At 28.1% G+C, this 23966-nt stretch overlaps 1 protein-coding gene across 2 annotated transcripts in view; it reads left to right on the top strand.

Annotated features, from left to right (window-relative positions):
• LOC107437999 (uncharacterized) overlaps positions 1–23007 on the top strand; it is a 194696-nt gene extending 171689 nt beyond the window's left edge. Inside the window, exons 4-6 of one of the 2 annotated variants that reach the window (XM_071183278.1) lie at positions 6184–6483; positions 13844–13903; positions 19418–20684. In XM_071183278.1, coding sequence (XP_071039379.1) covers positions 6184–6483; positions 13844–13903; positions 19418–19527 — 470 coding nt within the window. In that variant the 3' untranslated portion in view covers positions 19528–20684. Of the gene's footprint in view, positions 1–6183; positions 6484–13843; positions 13904–19417 lie in introns of both variants that reach the window. The other variant, XM_071183279.1, reaches the window with a different exon arrangement.
• Positions 23008–23966: the final 959 nt, after the last annotated feature.

Genomic DNA, 23966 nt, shown 5'->3' with positions numbered 1-23966 from the left:
AACTGAAATAAGAACTTTTATTTCTTCCACCAAAGTAAACAATACTGAGTGAAAATGTTAATATTTTTTTTTCTGAATAAGTTTTATGTACTGAAAACTCGTGTACTTATGAAATAAAAGTTTAATCAAAAAATGTAAATTTTCGCTATGTCAAAAGTTTCATTTTAAATTTATTTCTGAGGTAAGCAAAGCTGTTCTTAAATAGGGTTGAAAAAAGTCAGATTTGGCATCTAACTTTGTACAAAATTGCAAGTTCAAAAATAAGACATTTCTTGCACAAAAGTAGAATTGTCCTTCTCTATTATTACGTAACAAAATTAGTAAAAAAGAACATATATCTATTTGGTAAAGAGGAAAAATACTCAGTTTTTCTAAAAGCCGCATCAACGTACTTTTTTTCTAAAAAAAGAAAAAAGAATATTCGACAGGAAAACTTACTTGAAAAATCTAAGTTTTGAAGATATAATATAAATTGAAGTTTCTTTTAATTCAAAAGTAATACATATAAGCTTTCAAAAAACTAGATTAACTTTCTTGCATTATTGCTTTTTTATTCATTTGATAATTCAAGGACATAACATTATATTTATGTAACTCAATATGCTCTCTTTATTTTGAGTTTTGCATACATTTCCTACGAATTTGCAATCTAGTTAGAAAATTAAAATGCTGAAACTAACTCTTCAATTATCCTTATGTTTTAGGAGTTAGAATTGGACATCTCATAAAATATAGCAAAACATCATATTAAAACATACATTATTACAAATAGGTGCTTCATAGTAATACCCGTAATATTACCTATAGAAGATTTTCAAATACTTGCGATTTCATCACCTGCTGTGTTTACGTAAATATGGTAATAAAAAAATGTACCCTAAGAAATTTATTATTAGTTTATTGCAAACCTAATGTGAATATGGTATCCGTGATATGGAGCACATAAAAAAAACTTTCTGTCTATACCTACATAATAATATCCAATATCAGATATTTTATATATCAAAATAGATAGCATTATTATCGATGAAATCAGCACCAGTAGTACTTATTACCACAAATAATTGAACAATGCCGTCAGTAACAGTTTGGCAAATTTTTACTGCCACCTTTAATGGACCAAGTTCAATATGTTTGAACTAGTAACCTTTGGCGTCCAGTTTGATCATCCTGATAAATTCACAACTCCTCAAACACGTTATGGCAATCAATAATTATCAATATTAAACGATATAAAATGCAACTATTATTTGAGGGATCTCACATGGAAAATTAATAATTTAACGCGGTTTTCAAAGCAAGCTTGAAAATACCTGTATAACACAAACTTAAGTAAAAAGATTATAACTATGCTAATCAGCTATTAAATTTTATTTCACATTTTAATTTACAGAAAAGTAACTATTAATACTTTGACAAACATATTTTATAATTCTGAAATTAAGCATATATTTAAGGTTTAACAAATTCTTATAAATTTGTCATTGAAACACTTCATTGAAACACTTCACTAAAAACACTTCTGTGGTGTTAATATTTATGTAATCTAGTGCTGGTGCCAAATTTTTTCTCCTATATGTTTAGCATCAAAAATTTATTAGGGTAAAAAGATAGTATAAATAGGGTAAGATATTAAAGAAAACCCTTTTCTCTAGGTGCAAGCAAATTATTATNACACTGAAAATAATGCCATACTTGCCCTACTTTTTTGCAAACTTTAAGTTATTGTTACGTCATTATTTAATGTATATATATATATATATATAAAAGCTTTCAGCTTATGTGTTAAGATCACAAAACACGTTTTGTAATTCACAATGGAAATCTTGTTGTGTTTAATGGGAAGTGTCCCATTCGTTCACCACCAAAATGCGTTACATTTGCACGCAACTCTCATTTTGCGTATCCATTAGATCAGTTTTATGGGTGGCTTGATGACATTTGTACGTAACCCAAGAGGGTAAGTGCATTCATATTTCGAAGCCCCATTCCGAACATTACTATTCTGTGGAGACGCAACATCGTGTCTTGTAGAACAATACATTCCTTGCTATTCCCATTAATTTGTTTGGATTTTGACAAGTCCGTACACGTTCAAAGAGACTTTGCATTAGCGTGTTTCTCACCTTGTCTTGTTTTCATTGGCTTAAATTGAAATTAATGCTTGATTCTCGAACTCCAAATTTCTTCGTGAAAGGAATGATAGTGTATTCTTTTGTAATTAGAAACATTGATGGCTTTAGGACTAGTTTTATTCTGATTGAGGAGCAAATTAAATTCTAAAGTAATACTAGGAACTTTCTACCATTGCATTTTATTCTACATTTTATAAGTTTTATGTGTTTTGTTTCAGACTCTATTTTTCCCTTTGTTCTATATAATATTATTAAAAACCGCTTATTTGGTATATATTTTTCTTTTACTTTTTTTTTCATTCATTTAAAATAATTTTGATCAGAAACCTGTATTTTAACTGACAAGAAGCTACTAAAATCATTTACTTTTACAAATGTTGACTAATAAAATTTCATTATTTTACTTTTTAGCTCATTTTCATTTTTTGTGAAGTTCATCTGCTTATCACTGTTACATTTTTTAAAGTACAATATCATCATAATTTAATTTTCGTTCCTAGTGCTTAATGTTTAAGGATAAGTTCTTTCTATCTGCCTGTATGAGGATATTCCTTGTCAATACAAATCTAGATTTTTTATTGATCATATTTGCTTCATGTTATTGTATTAACATATTTTTCTTGTTTAATATGATTCTATAAAGTTGTGTGTTTGCTATTATTTGCAAGTATTTTTTTAAAATAAATTAAGATTCAAAACGCAAAAATATAGTTTCAACACAAGCGATGGCCTATTACGTAATTTACTAAATCTGAAACCTTAAATTTGATTTGCTTGATCTGAAAAAAAATTTATAATTCTCATAATATTTTCGGTTCTTAAAATATATTGCTGAAATAAGGTATAGGCAAGTATAACAAATTAAGGTTGTGATTAAACAAATTTCATAAAATACAATTGAAGCTGGAAAAACTTGAATCTTTCTTAATTAGTCATTTAAAAAATAATTAGTTTGATATACCAACTTTTCTTCATGTTGAGATAAAATTCAATTTTAATTTATTTTAATGCAACTAAGTTAAGTTCGATGTAACTACAGAAATAAACATGCATTTGCACATAGTATATCTAAGCAGAACTATGTTTTAAGCATATAAAAGTTTATTCATATATTCTCAAAGACAGAAAATTTTTTTTTTCATTTTATGATGAATGCGTGCCATACCCCATAATCAGAAACACAGGCTAAACTTTCACACAAAAAAAGTTTATGATAATATATTTTTAACGGTCCCATTTAATCTTAGGCCAAACAAAAAAATTCCCTTAATTAAAATCTCATTCATAAAATCCTATCAAAATTAATTGCTTTTGGAAAGAGTTTGTCTATCAATTAATACCCTTATATATTTTCGCAAAGATAAAGAGGACTTTTTTTTTCAATCTAATTTTTTCAGCTTGACATGATATACTCAGCAAAGGTACATAATCATTTTAATTTATCGCGCATGGGATTTAAGCTATTTAAAAATATTTTAAGTTTTTGTTAATTCAGCTTTCTATCTTAAACCTATCCTAGTGTTTGATGAATCAAAATATATATAGATAGATATTTTTTGCCGAAATTTTGAAGTTGACCTGGATATTCGATGTCATTTTTTTAAAACAGTGAAACATAAAAATATAAGAATGATAAATAGATAATTTAACAATTCAAAACATATTTTTTTAACATTTCAGCTAGCATAGGATATATTTTTTTCAGATTTAAATATGGGAATGCTATGAATGCTTTCCTTTGGTTATTCTGAGTGGCCTTCAAACTTTGAACTTCAGAAGTTCTATGCGCATAAAAAATTGCTGAAAATTTATTTTTCGTGAGACTTGAAAATTTCGTGAAAATTTATTTTTCGTGAGCTCTAAATCTCAAGCAATAAAATTATAATTACATTTTTTTAGTTTTAATGAAATTTTGATTCGTTTTCAACTATATAATATTTAAACCATTATAATAAGGTGAATATTTTTTTAAAACATCATTTGTTTCATATCCTTTAGCGAAATTGTCGACCTTGTTTTTTAGTTTATATAGTTTCAGTATTTCTTGTATAATTTTTATTTTTATTTCTGAAAATTATTTAAATAAATTACAATTATTACTCTTCAACTCATCATATCATAGTTATTTAATAGTCTATTTTGAAGACCCAGTGCGAAAAATACCCATTAATAAATAAAATGTTATAATGCTAAAATCTTACTTCGATATATAGAACACATGCATCAAAGTTTAATTAAAACGCATTGAATTTCAATTTTACACCAGCATATGGAAATCCCGAATTTTTCAAAAGTATTTCAACAGATATCTGTGATTTTTAATCGACAGAAATTTTTGATCTCTTGCTCAGAGAACAGAGCTACTAAGTTTTGATTTTAAATTAAATATAACTGACTATTAAATGACGGTAATCTAAGATAATTTGATGCACTCTCAATGAATGGAAACAAGAAACTGAGAAAAATATATATACTAGTGCAAGAAACATGTAAAATCCGAAAACTCATTCATAATTAGCAATTTTAAAAATTTATGAGTTGAATAGTGATTTTTAAAGTGCTACAACGGCTCATTCGAGTTTTTGTTTTGGAAAGATATAACATTGGCGATGCTCACAAAAGTACTGAAAATACGCAGCTGATTAAAAAAAATTTCGGGCTATGTCAGGATCAGCTACGAGTAATTAATAAAGCAAAAACAGCCCAGATTTAATCTAAAGACACTGAAAATAATGCCATACTTGCCCTACTTTTTTGCAAACTTTAAGTTATTGTTACGTCATTATTTAATGTTCCCAAATTCTTAAAATAATTCACTGTAATACATTTTTTCCTTTTAATAGTTCTCTGTAAATAATTCTAGTTGTCTTAATAGTTTTAATGATTTTTAAATTACTTTACAAACAATTTAGATTGAATTGCACTTCATTTATTGAGATTACTGAAACCGCATAATTCTCAACTCTGGCGACTGCAAATCTATTTAATATTTTATAATCATCGTCGTAGAGCCGACCTAATTTTTGGGTTTACAACTACTAATGCTCACCTCCACAACCTTGAAGTTTTAACTTAATCAAGAAGACCAGGAAACTCCTTGGTCAAAGTTTGGGAGGAATTTCCCTTCGTGGAATAGTTTTCGATGAAGCTAATCCCGCATTTGCGTTACACGAAGAGAAAAACCATGAAATACCTCCCACTGTTAACCTGATGGCAAGGGGACTCTAACCCATGATTTGTTTACCACTGAGAACATTTTACATCAGCACTGTGATCTGGACAAGCCAGGTGCGCAACTCGTATCGACCTGCCATCGCTGAGATTCGAACCCGGTTCACCTCAATGAAGGAAAACGCTCTATTCCTTGAGTCACTACAGCAACTGTACAGCTATTTTATATTTTATAACCGTCATTGTAAAGCCGACCTGATTTTCAGTTAATGACCAATATTCAACTCCGTAGTCTTGTAATTTTGAACCCTATCCGGAAGACAAGGGAACTCCCTGATCAGGCAAATTTTGCTATTTATTTTCCTTAATACACTTAAAAAATATATTTAAACTATATTGGATATTTCACTCGCTAAAGAATGTTTAAATGCACACACTGTAAGAAATTCCTGTTTAAATTACGGTATAAAGTACTAGCACTTCAGGTGCATCATCCGTAAAATAACCACAATATCATATTACCACAGTATCATCCAAATTCTCTAAATTGAACTCTATCTTTCAAATTAATGTTTCGTTTTTATCTTGATGTTAACTTTATCAAATTTTCTATTACTGTAAGAAAGCAGAATAATATAAAGCGCTCTGTATACTTGCACAAAATGTACTAATATTAAATTAAACCTAAATTTAAACAAGATATGCTAATATTAAATTAAACCAAAATTAAAACAAATATACTAATATTAAATTAAACCTAAATTAAAACAAATATACTAATATCAAATTAAACCTATATTAAATTAAATCTATAAATTAAACCTATATTAAATTAAACCTATATTAAATTAAACCTAATCTAAATATTTTTTTTCAGTTGCTGAAGCTAAAGTCTTGGAGGGACCAGCTCTGTATATTCAAAGTGGAAGCACCATTAACCTAACCTGCATTGTTAAGGAGTATGCAGTGCCACCTATTTATGTTTTTTGGTATCATGATGACCAAATGATTGATTACGAAACCCAGAAGGGCAGAGGAATCAAAGTTACCACCGAAAAAGGCCCAACAACCTACAGTAGATTTCGAATCGAAAAAGCTCAAGCAACTGACTCAGGCAATTATTCCTGCCAAGCCTCATATGCTGATCCTGCAAATATTACAGTTCATGTTCTAAATGGTAGTTATTTTTATTCAATGTTTCTCAAAACATGCGTTTGATTTAGAAAAATTCCAAATAAATAAATAAAACTGAAAGTATTTCGAAAATATCCTTATATCTAAAAATTGAATAGTATTTGCATAAATTAAAAAACATCAGTCATTAACAATTTTTTAAAAATTAAAACAAGTATATAGAAAACAGCATTATCAATTTTCCTTTCTTAATATCTATTATTTAACACAGCGATACATTATTTCCAGGTAGTTTAAATAGAATAAAGAACCTTTAATAGTTATAGCTTAGATTTTTACTTAGTCTCGTTTAAAGTAGTGTAAATATAATTATTTTAAACACTTTATTGAACTTCACAAATATTAAATAAAAAAATTATCTATTACTACAGAGTTTTCTGTTCAATGTAACGGATAGGTCAAAGTACTGCACAACCTAATAAAAGAGAAAGATATTAGGACATATTTTTCGTTGGTGAAGTATTTTCCAAATATAAAAATATATAATTAATATTAGGAGGAGAAAATATTTGCTGCATTCTTATAAATTGAAGAATTTTGTTATTACGCGAAACTATTACGCTAATTTGTTACAAATGTAGTTTAAAAAATGAATTGGTATTAATTGTTAAATCTTTTTAACAAACAAATTTTCGAATTAATCAATATGAAAGCGCATCGAAATAATTAAATTATAAAAGAAAAATATCCAATCAAAATTTGAGGAATAAAATAAAGTGCAAAAAAAATTATCACTTACACGAATCTTCCATATTCAGAATTTTAGAGAGCAAAAAAGAAAGAAAAATATCCTTTATTTGTTATCAAGAAATTTATTTTGAGTCGGCTTAAAACGTATTGATATACTAGCAGAAAAAGTACATAAACAACAAAAGTAAAGGTGCATTAACCACGCAATTTAACGTTCTCATACATTATAATTTTACAAATAAAGTCCACTTTTAAAGCTGAACATTTAAATACTGTTAGGGCAAAGTTGGTTTATATAAGCAGAAACTTCAAATCAACAACCGAACCATTTTTTTTCACTGTCAAATACCTTCAACCTAAAGCTTGTCGGTAACGTCATGCGAAAATCGTTATTTTCTATATCCATGATAACTAGTGGGCTCCACCCCTGTTTCTGTCACATCACCGAACTCAAAAGGTTGCTACGCTATATGTTATGGTTTGCTTGCTACCAAGAACCTATTTGAAATGTGATTTGATATAAAATCTTAATCAGTGAAATCATCTATAAGAATATCAATTTTTTAATAGATAATGCTAAAAATATTAATAATATCATATATAATTTAATTAATACAACCAAACATTCATAATGTAAAATATTAATTTAATGTATACAACCAAATATTAGTGTTATAAAATATTAATTTAATGAATAAAATCAAAGCGAGAAAATGACGATAGTTTCCCTAAATCCTCTTCCGAAAAAAAATTTTTTGCAAGTCAAAGAAATAATTTCAAACACTTAATAACATAAATAATTGCAGAAACTACTTTGCAACAGATATATTCAAAAATGAATGCGATTTTAGAACAGTTGTTAAACGAAAACTCAATAAAAAAAGTTTCCGGGATTTAAGTTTTATTTGGAGGACAATTTTATATTCCGATTTCTGTAAGACTTTCAAATCTCTTGGACTTAGAAATCTCTCTCAAAATGGATTCTAATCCATTTCATCTCTTTTCTTTTAGATTTGCAGTTATTTTTTCTTACTGAATTTGTCCATTTTCGATCATTTACAGTTTTCCTTCCTCTAATTGTTATATTTCATATTTTCATATTCAATTTTATTCCATTCTATTCAAAGGCGCTGCGCTGTTTGTACTACATGTTTATAGCAATGACAAATCTGTTACTCCTAGTTTAAGACCAAATGCTTAGATTTAACAATTATTAGTGCAGAACTAATTTTTGAAGAATTTAACTAGTTCGTTAAGTCTGCAGTTTTGTTTTCCAAATATCTTTTTTATTTTGCTACGTGCTAAAAATAAAACTTGCGTATAATGAAACATGCTTATAATAAGAACACATGTTTACAAAATGAGCAGAAATATTTGAAAATAGCAAAAGAATTCACCGCATTATGTGAAACAAAATTTAAATAAGTAATAACTGTGTATTTAATGTATAACTATCTCTATGAAATAACTAAATCATAACATTTATGGATATCATAAAATGTTGAAAGAAGCTCTTGAAAAAGTTTAATATTAAATTGAAAATTGAAAAATTCGATTTCTAAAACTTCGATGTTATCAAAACTTCTAAGGGGAATTAACCATCAAAGACTTATTTAATTTGTGTCGTTATCTTTATCAGTATATAGGTGCAAGTCATTGCAATCACAGAAGAGATTCTCGGAGTATTTTGATCTTCTCTAAGTTCTCACGAAATTGGATTTTGCATTTAATTGACTGTGGTGGTATTTGCTCAAATACATTAACTGTGACGGGCTGTCACCATTAATTAGTTTTCCGCTTTTGAAGGATAGTGACCTAAGTCAAGTAATGAGTAGAATAACTAATTTAAAATCTAAATGATTGATCCTTTTTGAAAAATAAGCAGATGAAAGTATAATTTTCAATTTCGAATGTTTTCTATTTTAAATTCTTCATTTCTTATGGTATGTATTGAAAATAAACACAAAATAATAAATTAACTCAAAATAATCTACCCAAAACTCATTAGTCTTTGATAAACGTAGAAAAATAAATTGTAAAGCTAAATAATGGGCAGAAAATATCAGTCAGAATCAGAATTAAAATATATATTAACTAATAATCATTTAACTACATAGCAACATGGTCAGATTATGGTATGTGTTGCGAAAAATACTTTAACCTGTACCTGTATCTGTATATTACCTGTACGAAAATTATTTAGCGTACAGGTTGTTCATGTTTTTTTTTCTTTTTTTTTACTGTATGTGAATGGAATGTTAGTCTGGTCATACTAATGTTAGTAAGGTCATGCCAATGTTGTTCTAGTCTTACTAATAAATAAGCTTCATGAATAATGTAAAATAACTACTCTGCAGCATAATTCAGAAAAAATGCAATAGAATTTAATACAAATGGGAGATTTTACTTGTTACGCGCTCGGTCGTGCAAACGGTAACGGCAGAACTGCCCTACGGATGTATCACGCGCGGTTTCCTTTTCCACTAATGCGGATCACCGAATGTTTCAGTGGTTACATCAACTTCGTGAAACAGGTTTGTTCTCCTCACCAGGCATGAAGCTTTTTCGAAGAAGGGGCTGTACGCCAGGAAGAAAGCATCTTGAGCTTTGTGGCTGATAGATATCAATCAAGTATAAGAGCTGTTGTTCATCACGCAATTGGGAGTAATCACAGCGTTTGTGGAATGCTAAACGAAAATCACTTATACCCTTTCCATTTTCAGACGAGTACAAGCTTTGAATCCTGCTGACTATACTCTCTGTCGGATAATCTGCCAATGGGTGATACAGTGATGCGCGTTACAGATGGACTTCATAGCTCATGTGCTATTTACAGATAAGGTAACATTTACACACGAGAGCGTGTTTAATGAGGAAAATGTCCATGTGGGGGCAGCAGAGAATCTACATGCAACGAGGCCACATGCATATCAACAACGATTCTGTGCGAATGTGTGGGCTGGTATTGTCAACTACTTTTTTACTCATCAATGCTTACTACCGACTCAACTTAAGGGTGAATATCATCTTATTTTTCTGGAACAGGTGTTACCAGAACTACTGCAGGATGTTCCGATCTCAATTCGTAACAGCATGTGGTTTCAGCAAGATCGGGTGCTATCCCACTTTATCAATAATGTGTGCACTTACAGGAATGCCACGTTTGAGTGGCGATGGATTGGGCTTGGTGGACTAGTCCTTTTCCACCCCGATCTTCCGATTTATCGAGCCTCGATTTCTTTTTATGGGGACATTTGAAGAATCTTGCTTATGCGACTCCACTTGATTCAAATGAGGATCTCGTTGCTCGAATATCCGAAGTTGATGCACGTGTGCGTGAAATACCTGGCTTCTTTGAAAGTGTATGCCAAAGCTCTTCACTGACTCTGTCAAGCATGTATTGCTACTGGTGGACGCAATTTTTGACATTTATTGTAAACATTACACTTGTCAACGACGCTTTCAATAAACCCTTTGTCTTTCCCTTCGTCTCTTATTTTTTGTGTTTACGCCTCACCGCGAAACTTGTGCCCATACTTTCGTATACAATAAATGATTCTTACAATATCTTTCAATGTTATAATTTAAAGTTGTCAATAAATACTCTGAGTATTGTTTCGTAATTTTAAAGATGTTTAGTTCAAGCAATTTTTCATACTTAGTAATAAGATTTAAAGCTATCGAAGGTTTAAGAAACTGACAATAAATTACGATAGAAAACAAGTATTTTTGAAAGCATTCCATGCCAGAAAATAAAGCAATAAACTTGCAACTTACTTCGATTTCTTTGATTCTTATTTGCAGCAACTACAAAAAATTTATATAGATATGGCAATTTTTTTATAAAACAAAAACTTTTTTTTTTCCTTATGTTTTTAGTTACAACTTTAAAAACGAAAATTAAAATAAAACAAAATTTTTTGATCAATTTAAAATCAATTACAAAATTATTGTTTTGAAATTTGAAAAAAAATTGCTGAAAATTGTGCAAGAAATAAGTATTTAAAGTAGTAAGTTAGCAATAGTAGTAAATTATTTTTTAAAATTATTTTTTCAAGAATATGTATTGTATTTGGCAACTAATAAAAGCACTTAAAAAAGTAAAAAGTTCATATCAATTTTCTAAATAGTACTTGTACTCTTTAAGAGAAAGCTCAAAATGATCAGGGGTGTTTAACAAATTTTATTATGCAATATTGCAAATTACACTACCTTATAATAAACGGACCGCAAGATCAAAACTGAAGCTGTAGAAAACCTCCTATCGTTTTGTGTCTTCATTTAAAAGTGCAAAAACTACTTCGAAAATTGGTTGAAACTTTTTACATTTTTAAGATTTTCAAATCAGACTTTTTCATTAGTTGCCAATTACCATTCACCTCAAAATTAAAGGAAAAAAAAATAAAAAAATTTTTCCACGTATGCACAGTATAAGCGAACTACAATAAATATTTAATTTTTAAATATAATAATTTTGTTATTAATTTAAAATTGATCAAGAAATTTCGTTTAAATTTATTGAATATTTTTAAGTTATAGTGAAAAAACCTAAGACAGAAAAATCAGTTTTATATCAAAATATCCATCTCTCCATAAACATTCTGGCGAAGTTATCAAAACTTTATGTAGTTTTCGCAAATCACAACCAAACAATTACATACAATTTACAAGTACATACAATTACATACAATTTACAAATAACATACAATTTACAAGTAGATGCCTTAATTATTTGGCACAGAATGTTCAAAAATACTTGTTTTCTTTCGTAATTTATAATCGGTCCCCCTAACCTCAGATAGTTTTAAATCTTATTGCAAAGTATGCAAAATGAACCAAACACTTCTAAAGTTACAAAATAGTTCTTTAAGTATTTCCTTAGAAATTAAAACAAATATTGAATACTGAAAGTATCTCTTCCATTATTGTAAGGTAGAGTATATACATAGAGGTCGCATTAAATGATGTAATAAATCGCAAGGTAAATTACAAGTTAACATATTTATTTCACAAAAGTTTTTAAATGGATTGCAATTTGTAAAGTACTTCCCGAGGAAAGTGTTAGTCCGAGTCACTAGTCTTCCTCGTTTAATTTAATATTATCCGAGAGTGAAAAAAAAATAGCTTAAAGTTTTATTTTTACATTTATCTTTATATATCTCGAAGGAAGAAACAAATGGAGTTAAATTCAATATCGGTTTATCGGTTTTGTTCCAACTTCAAACAATTATAATAATTGGAAAATATGAAGGATTTGAGATTAGTTTTTCGAGGGCCTTCTTATAGGCATTTATTATACAGCATATAAATACAAAACATTACACTTGCAAGAAATAAATTTGAAATTTTCGTCATTCTATTTAAACCCTTAGTTTTTCAATTTTTCTACATTCACAATCTAACTATTTTTGAAGGAAAAACCTCAAACACTAATTAAGTGTTACAAATAAAATTTTCAGAATGGAACAATTTGATATAAAAGGCATTTATGTAATTAAACTGTGAATTCAAATTTGAGTTTAACGGATAAAAATATAGCGAGAAAAAACATTGGAAAATTAATAAATCAAGATTATTTAGATTAAATGAAATCTTATTGTATAATAGTTTATGGTGAACGGATAGTAAAGGCATACTTCATTTATTTAGTGTATATCTATAGATTAACCTCTTAACTAGAGGAATAATTCTAGTTAGAAGTTTCTCTGAAAAGTCAATTTAATTAATTACATTTTCAATCAACAAAATGTAATAATTATACACTACTTTTTACATAAAAATCATGCTTTATAAAATTAGCGTATGTCCATGGACTAGCCACTCTTCAACTAAGAGAATAATTCTAATTAAAACCTTTTCCGAAAAGTCATTTTTATGTGTTGCTCAGCAAGTCCCCAAAATGTAATTATTTACTGCATTATACCTAAATAAATCATATCTTATTAATTTAGCTTTTATCTATGGACAAACCACTTTTGAACTAGGAGAATATTTTTTATTAAAATAATCTCTGAAAAGTCAATTTCCTGTATTCCACTTTCAGTCACCAAAATGTACTAATTATATACCACCTTTTATCTAATTTTTTAATTATTAATTTAGCGTGTATTTATGAACTAACCACTTTTAAACAAGAGTTATTCTAGTTTAAATCTTCTCTGAAAAGATATTTTCATGTAAACCACTTTCAGTCACCAAAATGTACTAATTATAGACCTCTTTTTAAAATCGACTTTTTTGATATAGTGTATTGACTAAAAACTTTTGAACAAGGAGAATAATGTTAATTAAAATCTTCTCAGAAATATCATTTTTGTGTAATGCTATGTATTGCCAATAAAATTTAATAATTATGTACTACCTTTTACCCAAAAAATCATAAATTATTAGTTTAGCGCATATCTATGAACAAACAACTTTTGAAGTAGGAAAATAATTCTAATTAAAATCTTCTTTGAAAAGTCATTTTAATGTATAGCACTTTCAGTAACTAAAATGTAATTATTATATACTACCTTTTACCCCAACTTCTAATGTAAATTCACTTAAAGAGCGAATGCTTATTCGAAAATTAATATAATCAGCTTATTTCTTTAACTGTAGTTGTTAATTCAAGGCACTTTCTAATTTTGGTAATTTATCTTAAAATTTAGGGTCAACTTGGAACGCGGATGATGGTACACAAGGGGATGAAAATAACCATAATGTTAAAGGTCAGTCTCCTTATCTTCTTTTACGGTTAAGAGAAGTTGGGGTAATTTTTCATTTCTTACGACGACTTTCGAGACATTTGAATAGGAAATTTATGGCGAAAATAAGTTAATGGAAAACTTTGTTCTGAGTGTAGTCGGGTTGGTTTAAAAGGTTTAAAAGATTATTGTTATAAATGTGTTAAGGATTATCTCGCAAAACTAATCAAGATTCAATTTTTTCAGTTGTTTTGTAAAATAAATTTTTCGTACATTAAATTTTTATTGAAGCGTTAGATAAACTTTTCTAATTACGTAGCAAATATTCTAAATCAGAAAACTATAGAAAGTCTAAATCAGGATTACAGAAAAATAAATAAAAGTTAGACAGTTAAATAAAGAAAGATCAATAATAAGAAACCGAGTAATACTATCAAAAATTCCATGCATTAATGTTATTATTTTTGGAAAGACATTTAACAGAAATTAAAATGAAATGTGTGTACATCACTTATTCGTAATGCTTCACATTTCCCTGGAAGAAAATTAATTTGAAACATGCTAATAAAAAAATGACGCAAAAATATAACTTCATTCTGTAGAATGAAATAACAAAAACTCTTATATTTTTCCATTAAAATTTTGTTTACATTTTTCGAAGCATTTATGTTTAAATAGCGCAACTACTGAAAAATATGTATTGGGGTTTTAAACGCTTTTTCATCATTGAAGAAAATTATTTAGGTCTACTCCCTGTAGATTTCTTTTTAATGGGTTATTATTCGGGTTGAATAATTTACTTGCCATCATTTGTATAACATATGTGTTTTTATTCATTAAGTAAGTAACAGTAACATTTTTTTTAAAAATAATAAATTTTTTAGCGACAACCGATATTTATTTTTAATTTATTTTTATAAGAAAAATTCAATTTGATATCAGAACATGATGCTCATATAAAGAACCTTACCTTCTAAAAATAATCTTTAAAAAAATGAAAATAATGCCTCCGAATTTTAAATACTAATAATGCGAAAGTAATTCATTTTGTTCCTGAGTTATTAAATTAAATTTTGATATTGTTGTTCAAAAAATTCTTTGTAGAACGAAAATATTATTTTTTTTTATTTATTTGCTTGCTTTAATTTGTGGTATCATTTAATAGTTTAAAAAAATTCCCAAATCAACTTCATTCCCAAAGCACATATATTTGAAAAAAGTAAATGGACACAAATGTTACGAAAAACAATTAATCATGCTTGTAAACTAAACTTCTTAGCTTCAACCGCAGCGAAAAGCTTTGTATAGTTATAAAAGTATAGTTATAAAACAGAAATTTTAAATTTAACTGAAACTTTCTGTTTTTATTTTAATATTGGAAAAAGTAGACGACCCATTTCCTTATCTTAAAAATCCACTCTTTTGCAAAGAAATATCAAAAAAATATAAGTTTGAATTTTGTTCTAAAAATTAAATAGATACTTATTGTAATATAATAATAATAAGTATCTAGCGAAGTAATTAGCGAAAGACATTATTTCTTTTTTATAAAAATTGCAAATTGAATTTGTAGTTAAATATATCAGAGAGTTTAGAAAAACAAATCGCTTACTGACCTAATATCTTGAAGGAGAATGCGTTCATTTATTTAGCTTCGTTATCTCGCGTCCCACGAGAATTTTATAAGCCAATTAAAAATATTCTCAGTTTTTCTTTTTTTTTTAAGTATCAATTTCTTTGAATGTACCCTACTCCAGAAAAAGTTCATCCTTGTACCCAATTTCTGTCAGAGTGCATCGTATTTTTACCATTTACTCATTCATACTCAACAGTATAAGAGGCAGAACAATCTCGATGACAAATGATTGCATTTCTGCCTCAATGACAGTTGCAAAATTAATGTCCATCCTAAAAGTGTATTCGAATTCTCTGAGGATGCTTTCCAATCTCGCAAACGCAATTGAATGAATAATATATTGGTCAATTTTGCATCATTGTGTTTAATTCTGAACCCATGCATCACGTCAACAGGATAATTATTCCGAGATCGCATGTGCATTACGTGCCGGTCATGCAATACTTAAAGATTAACATTTCTATTTAAGGACATTTACTACCTTCAATAGAAACTCAACTTTGATTATTCCGTCATTTATTATTTTTCTCCAAAAAAATTGTTTACAGACCCAATATCTTCAGAGAATACGTTCATTTATTTAGCTCTGTTATCCAGCGTCAAACAAGCATTTTTGTAAGCCAATTAAACACTTTTTCTCAGTTTTTCTTTACACTACGCAACGCATCAACTCCTCTGAATGGACCCTAATTCAGAAATATTGCAAAGGTACATCAATTGTGCGCAATTTACGTCAGAGTACTTCTTATTTTTATCATTTACTTATTCATACCCAACAGTATAAGAAGCAGAATACTAGAGAGCAATCTCCAAGACGAATGATTGCATTTCTGCCTCAATACCAGATGCAAAATTAATGTCCATCCTAAAAGTGTATTTGAATTCTCTGAAAATTCTTTCTAATCTCGTAGAGGTAATTGAATGAATAATATATTGGTTAATTTTGTATCATTGACTTTAATTCCAAACTCGTGCTTCACATCAACAGGTTAATTATTCAGGGAGAGCATGAACATTACGTGCTGGTTATACGATACTTTCGGAGGTAAATTCTTAATAATAAACATTTCTATTTAAAGACTTTTACTACCTTCAATAGCAGCTCAAATTTGCTTAGTCAATTATTATTTTTCAAAAAAAAAATAGCACTGTTTCAATAAATTTACTATTATTTTTTTCTATATTTTTTGACCCCTGAAAAATATTTTTAATTTCAGACATTGTTTTTTTTTCCATAACACAATTTGCATAATTTTTGTTTATTTCTGCCCTACAAAGTTACTAAATTATACAAGAATTAAATGAGAATGCTTATTTAAACGATGAATTAATTCTGATATCAGTAGCCACAAAATATACTAAATACTAAGGATTTATAACTCTGTTCTTAATCATCAGCTTCCCAACTTTTAAAAAAAACGTAAACATTTATGTTAGTTAAGTCGAATTTGTACGGTTGGAGAACAAAAGAGCGATATTAAAAAATATTTTAGAATATTTGAAATATATATTTCAAATATATATTTCAAATATATATTTCAAATATATATTTCAAATATATATTTCAAATATATGTTTTAAATACATATTTTAAATATATATTTTTATACTTTTAAATATTTATTAAGTGCATATTCAAAATATATTTTTTGAAGATTGATAATTAAATTGTGGATGAATGAATTGATGTGTGAATGGGTCCGCCAACAGCGAGTGTGCCATATGGGTGTGACAGAAGACGAATTTTTGGCCATAGATGGCGCCACTGGAAAACTAGCACAATCGCGTTCCCTGCCTTAATAGCCTACGACAACACCAACAACAGATATATATTTATTTTAAATATATACATTAAATACATATATATTAAATACATATTTGAAATATATGTTTTTAATATATATANTTATAATATTGAGTTTGACCGATATTAAATACATATTTCAAATGTATATTTTAAATGTACAAAACCTTCTCAAATTTTATCACAAAATTATTTCTTTTTGTGGTTCAATTGGGTATTTTTATAATTACAGTTTTCATAGATTTATGCAAGCAAAAAATAGAAAAACCTATTTAAAAAGAAAAGCTTTATAGAGAAAAGCATCCATAAAGCAATGATAATCGATAGATAATTGTAAAGTTTAAAAAAATTATACTTCAAGCACAACTTAAGCAAATAACTAAATAAAGGAAAAGAATAAAAGTCGTATCGATCCATACTTTAAAAACTATAGATAACTGAACAAAATAAGACTTTCTACAAATTCTGTTGTGTATGTTTAAGAAAAAATTTAAATATTTGAAACGAAATATTGACTGACAAAAGCAAAATTAAAAAAAAAATCGAAAAATTATAGTTTTGGAATTAGTTCTCAAAGAAACTAGTGCTGCTCTAAAAATCAGTTGTACTGCTTAGTGTGAAAGTCGAGTTAACTCTCACCTTAACTTCGTGTTTACTCTCTGCGTTTCGATTGCAGAAATGTCCAACAAAGATTTGAATGTCCTCAAAAGATTTGGAAAAAAAAATAAATTCGCTCTCAATTATTCAGCCTCCTTGTTACTGCAGCATCAAATTAGTCCCAAATCTGTAATGAAAATAAGTTTGAGATAATAGACAATCAAACCAAAAAGCATAGGATTTAAGTTTCTTGATACAGCAAAAGATTGCAATAGTCGAGAAAAAAAACTTAAAAACCATATCTTAATTCTTAAATTTTCAATTTATGCTCTTTTGAAATAGAAAAAAATATGTTAATTCTAAACTGCCGATTACAATTACCTACCGAAGTATAAATGTACAAAATAATTTAATACTATGTCATATTTTTATTGCTTTTATTACGTATTTGTAAAAACTATTCCGACGTTGTTGGTCGATAAGCAGAAAAATAAGATTTTAAAAGTTTACTAATTTTCCAATCTGATTTAAATTAATCGAAACTATTTTACTGATGATGAATATAACTTAATGGCTAATGTCTCATACTAAACGTGTTCTAAACAGAACTATAATTTTAAAAACTAAGATTTCCGGAAGTAAAAAATTATCAAATGAATGATTTAAATGCAGTATAATTTGGTTTTATAAATTTTTTTCCTACAAAAATCTGGAAATGTCATTATTATTTACTATGATAATTTTACCAGATTTTTTTTCGCTGAGTAATATAAACGCACTTTATGACATATATTAAAATAAAATCTATTAATTCCCGTAATTAGTTCGAGAGATTTATGCAAGAATGCTCCCAACACTTCTAAAGACTAAAATACACTTTAAAATAATTCACAAAAATAATAACATATTACTGTAAAAAAACAGACACACTAAATGCAGCATCCGTAAAACACATTTCACCATAAAATCCATTTTTGCAGTGGAATTTTATACCGTAATTTTTACTGCAATATTTATTTAATTTCAGTGATTGAGTGATCTCGCAATAAATATAAGTGTATATAATTTGCGACATATCAGACTTTTTCTTTCGTAAAATTTTACAATAAGAAATATTGGTACATCGAGTGCCTACACTTTTTAGCGTAATTTGATCTGGAACTTTTTAGTGTATGCATTAAACTATGTATTAAACTTTTTTTCTACATTGCGGCTTCTCTTTATATTTTAAAGATAAAATATACACACAATTCTATTTAAAGGAAGCAAGTTTTTTTTACCTCATTGACTACTTTGAAAACTGTTAAGTGATAATTCATTAACATTATATTTATTATACCATGTTTAACACTTTATTACATAATAATCAAATCACATATTTACGTAAATATCTGATATTTATGTCAAAAATTGTTCTAAATATATCCATTTGCTTGACAATAATAAAATAACTAATGTCCTCTTTCTCACAACAGCATCATAATTTTTTTTCTTTCTCCAGGAGAAAAACCAGCTGCCATGCAACACGGACCTAACGGAAGCCATTTCCATGCTGAAATACCAGTTTTGCTGATCGGCTTTTCTGTTTTGACGAGCTTCTACCTGATATAAAGAACTTACAGTTACTCAAATGAAGAAATACTGCTATTTCTTCAGCTCATTAACAGGATACTCTAATGATATTCAAAAGTGGTGCTCTGATGGCCGGACATGTAACTGGATATACACCACATTCAGTATTACGTCACAGATTTCTTTTGGATGTCAAAGCGCATGTTGTCTCCATGTGTTATTGCTGTGATGAACAATAAATGTCATAAACACGTGACGTTTAGTGTGAAACAAGCCAGAAGTGAAAACTTCATTTGAATTGTGGAAAAGAGCTACTGAAACACGTGACTTTACTGATTTTTCCTTGATTTGCTAATATGTGAAAAATCTATTTTAAGTTTCATATTTATAATAGCAAGTATTGTGCTATTATGTTTTATGTATTCGGAGCAATGTGTTTGCTTAAAACAAATAATTGAAGGAAAGTGAAGTGAAAATATGTTTGAAAGTAAAAACTCCTTCAGTTTTATAGTTGAAATGGATTTTAAAAAAAATTCAGTTGTCCAGAAATGAAAGGATGAGGAATTTATGAGGGAAAAAACAAGAGCTAATGATGAGAAATAGTTTAAATACTAGCTATTAATGAGCTTAATTATCGTTCAGACATTTTTTTACCACAGCAGAAAAAGGTTGGCAAATGGTTACTCTTAAAACAAATTGCATTTTTGGACTACACTTTGTGAAAAATAATGTTTCATTTCAAATTGTACTTGTATTTATGCTCTTTCTAAAGTTCACAAGTTCCCTTTAGCTTTCAGATATATTGTCCCCAACATTGATATACCGCGGTATAAATTTCCTCACCTTCTCTTTCGTATTATCTCACACCTTAGTTCATATAACAGCCATATTCTAGAAGATTCTGTTGAGTTCGTTTCCCACCTGGCTCACCATTATATCTCAAATAATCAATGTCCTCTCTTGACGATGCATTCATTTATTTCAAAATATTTTTATTAGCAGTGTTACTGGTTATTTAAGACAAAGTTTACGGGGATTCCATGACTCTTAATTCTGTGATAATTTTCATGCATAATTTTTCAAGAAAATCTTCAAATTCTTTAAACTGTGTACATGTGATATTGCGTGCAAAAGCTTGAAGTCAACCAGTGAAGGCATTTTGGCTTACCAGTGCAAGTTTTTGGTTCCAGTCCCAATTGTTCTTTCTCAATCTTTTTCCCCATCGTTCTTAATCGAGCCCACATATTTATTAAGCTCGATTTCGGAATCTTGAATCTACTTGCTAATTAATCGTAATCATACCTGTTTGAAAAGGAACCTACCTTTTTTTGTCTTCAATTAAATTTTAATCAATGCATGCAACTCAGTCAAATATTTTTTTCTTCATATTTTGAACCACGTTAAAACAAATTCTACTCAAACAATTATCATTTTTTCATTTAATAGCATATATGTAAAATTATGAATAGGACTCGGTAAATAAGTTTTCAAAATTCATACTTATAAGTTGAAATTATGTATTTTAACCAAATAATATTATTTTAAACAAAGAAATTAATCCAAAACTTACTTTGATGTATGAAAACCGTAAAGCCCGAAAAACAGTATTCATTCAGTACAATTTAAAATGACTTTCAATGCACTGACTTTGCTTTCTTGTTGATAATCATACTAAGCGAGCTTAGAAATAGAATTATACATTATTGTACAACATTTTGAATCAACAATTTATAATATTGAGTTTGACCGAAGACTTTGATACACTTATGAATGTGTATATAACAGAAATAAAACTTTCCCTTTTGAAAATTCAGCAATCCGTAAGCTGTATTTCGTGAATTCTAAGCTGTATTTAATGTATAAGCTGAATTCATTTTCAGAGTTACTTTGTCACCAAATCACGTGATTTGTAAGTAAAAGCAAAATCTCAAAATTATGACAAAACTCAACTCTAAATCTTATCGTAGTGCATTGTCGGAGATAGCTGACAAGAATGAAGAATGGACGATCGAAAATAAAGTGATGAAATAAGCCAGCCAGCTGTATGGTGGTCAAGAATTATGCCTCGTATCTGGAGGATCTCGCGCTTCTTGAATTTGTGTAAGTTATCTCTCTGTTTCATCTGTTCTTTTCATGTTTGTGGAGTGACACTGGTCTACTTACATCGTGTCCTCGTTAAAGTGATTATTAGAGAAAAATAGATACCTTAGATTATACGAGGATTTTTTTTTTGGAGGGGGAAATAGAATGAGGAAATATTTCTATAATTTTGATGAAATGTGTTTCCTTGAAGAAGTAACAATAGTTATTTTGTCACTTTGACGAAATTTTGCTGGAGGGAAATACCAGGAAACGGTTTTGTTACAATTATGTTAATGGACAATAATACTGATTAGCAAAAGTTTCCATTGCCAACTCATTCTCTAACATTAATTTTACCTTAGACGTGGGAAATAACTATACAATTTTTTTCATATGTTCCAGTAACTCAACATAATGAGGATTTTCCCAACTTTGCACTCAACAGTTGATTCAGCCTTTATTAGCTCCTGGTCGGCTATCATCATTTATCTTGTTTTTTACACCAAAAATTTCCTTTTCCTTGTTTTTCTGGCAACTGTTACTTTCTAGTTTCTAAACTACTTCTGTAATAATGATGCAGTTATTTATGCTTTTACGAGTATAGCTTGATTCGAGCCTGTCAACCCTTTATCCATTTCAGCTATAAAGCTAAAGAAGTTTTTTTTTATTGCCAATGTATTTGCTTTTTTAATTTCAGATTTTATTTCTGATCGGAGATAATATCATCATAATTAACTATTCTGATAAAAAAGATGTTACAAAACAATTATCACTGCATATACATCATCATTGTTGACATGTCATTTGTAAATTTGAAATTCCATCGGTTAGTTGTCATTTATTATTATCATGAAAGATGAAGAAAAAGAAATTCTTGTTTCAAAATGATAAGCTCATAATTCCTATGAAACAAGAATTGTATATCACACGATAAATTTGTTTAGTTGACATCTACATTTTTTTTACTGAACTTAGATGACTATACTAGTCATAATGCCAGTGGATCTCCAGTTTAAGTTGTATGAGAATTATATTAAATGTGGAAATTATGTTACAAGAAACAATTAAGGGGTCTAAGTTGCTCTGATTTCCTTGAGGATGCATTGTTTAACTTTTTTGACGTTTTATAACAACAATTTTTCTGACAAATTTTACTTAGAATTCAGAATATTTTGCATGAGTTTCAAATAAGCATAGTTACTATTTAAATGAACTCTTTTTTGAGAAATAATGTAAAAAACTGTTATAATTTAATTTTTTAGAGCTAAAATTTAAGAAAAAGGATAGTATGCCGCTTTTTGCTCAATATAAAAGTCATAAAAATCATATTAATAATTTAAAATAAATTTCAAGAGGCAGTCAAATATTCTCTTCTTAATACGGTACTGGTTAAAAGCAAAATGGAGGATAAAAAGTGCACATTTTAAAAAATAAAAACCTAAATTTTGTATTTTTAATGAAAAAAAATTTATTTTCACCAAAACAAAGTACAAAATATTTATCAATATTCAATCACTAGCACGAATTTAAGTAACATGCTATACTCAATTCAATTACTAAGTTTCACCTTAATATGTTTATAAAGAAACAAACAATCTTTAATTTAAGGTAAAAAGAATTGAATGGATAAATTATTTTAAACAAAAAAACGTGAATTTATAGACGGTTTCCATTTTGAAAATGTGAGTTTTACTTTCTGCCTTCATTAAGGGGATTTAAGCATTTTCACTGCAATTTTGGATGTTAATACTTTAACATTGGGTCAAATTGTTCACTGTAAAACAGGTCATAACAATTGTTTCTTGACCCTTTAAATCTAATTTATCAAGATTGAATAAAACTCCCCCTTTTAATTATTATCATTTAATCATTATCATTTGGTCATATGTCAGTTCCAAGGAATTTTAATGGTTTCTTCCAATATTACCAGATTGACGTGAAAGGGTTGTTTAAAAAAATCCTATAATTTTTTAAGCGAAATAAAATCTGTGAATAATTATTAACGTTTACAAATTATTAGAAAGTTTGAAGCAAATATTTTTAATATGAGATAATTTACATTCCAGTTAAACTAAGTTGTCTGATACAAATAAAATGAGTCTTAACCGCGAAATGTCTTTTGTAACACAAAATTTTTTATGACAAAATAATATAAGAAAACTCGAAATATTTTTAACTGAACATAGTTATTTTCAGAATTTAATGGGAATGATAAATTATCATTATGTTTTTTTAATTGCATTATTTCAGGCAGTTAAGTGCACGTATGCATATGCGAAGTCGAAGATAATGCGGAGTTTTAAATTAGAGATAACATTTTAAAATAAAGTAAAAATCAAAAACATTCCAAAATATCTCATTAATAAGTTTAGTGACATACATACATATATATATAT

This window comes from Parasteatoda tepidariorum, chromosome 7, assembly GCF_043381705.1.
Source record: "Parasteatoda tepidariorum isolate YZ-2023 chromosome 7, CAS_Ptep_4.0, whole genome shotgun sequence".
Taxonomy (NCBI): domain Eukaryota; kingdom Metazoa; phylum Arthropoda; class Arachnida; order Araneae; family Theridiidae; genus Parasteatoda; species Parasteatoda tepidariorum.
This window is presented reverse-complemented; position numbering and strand designations above follow the sequence as displayed.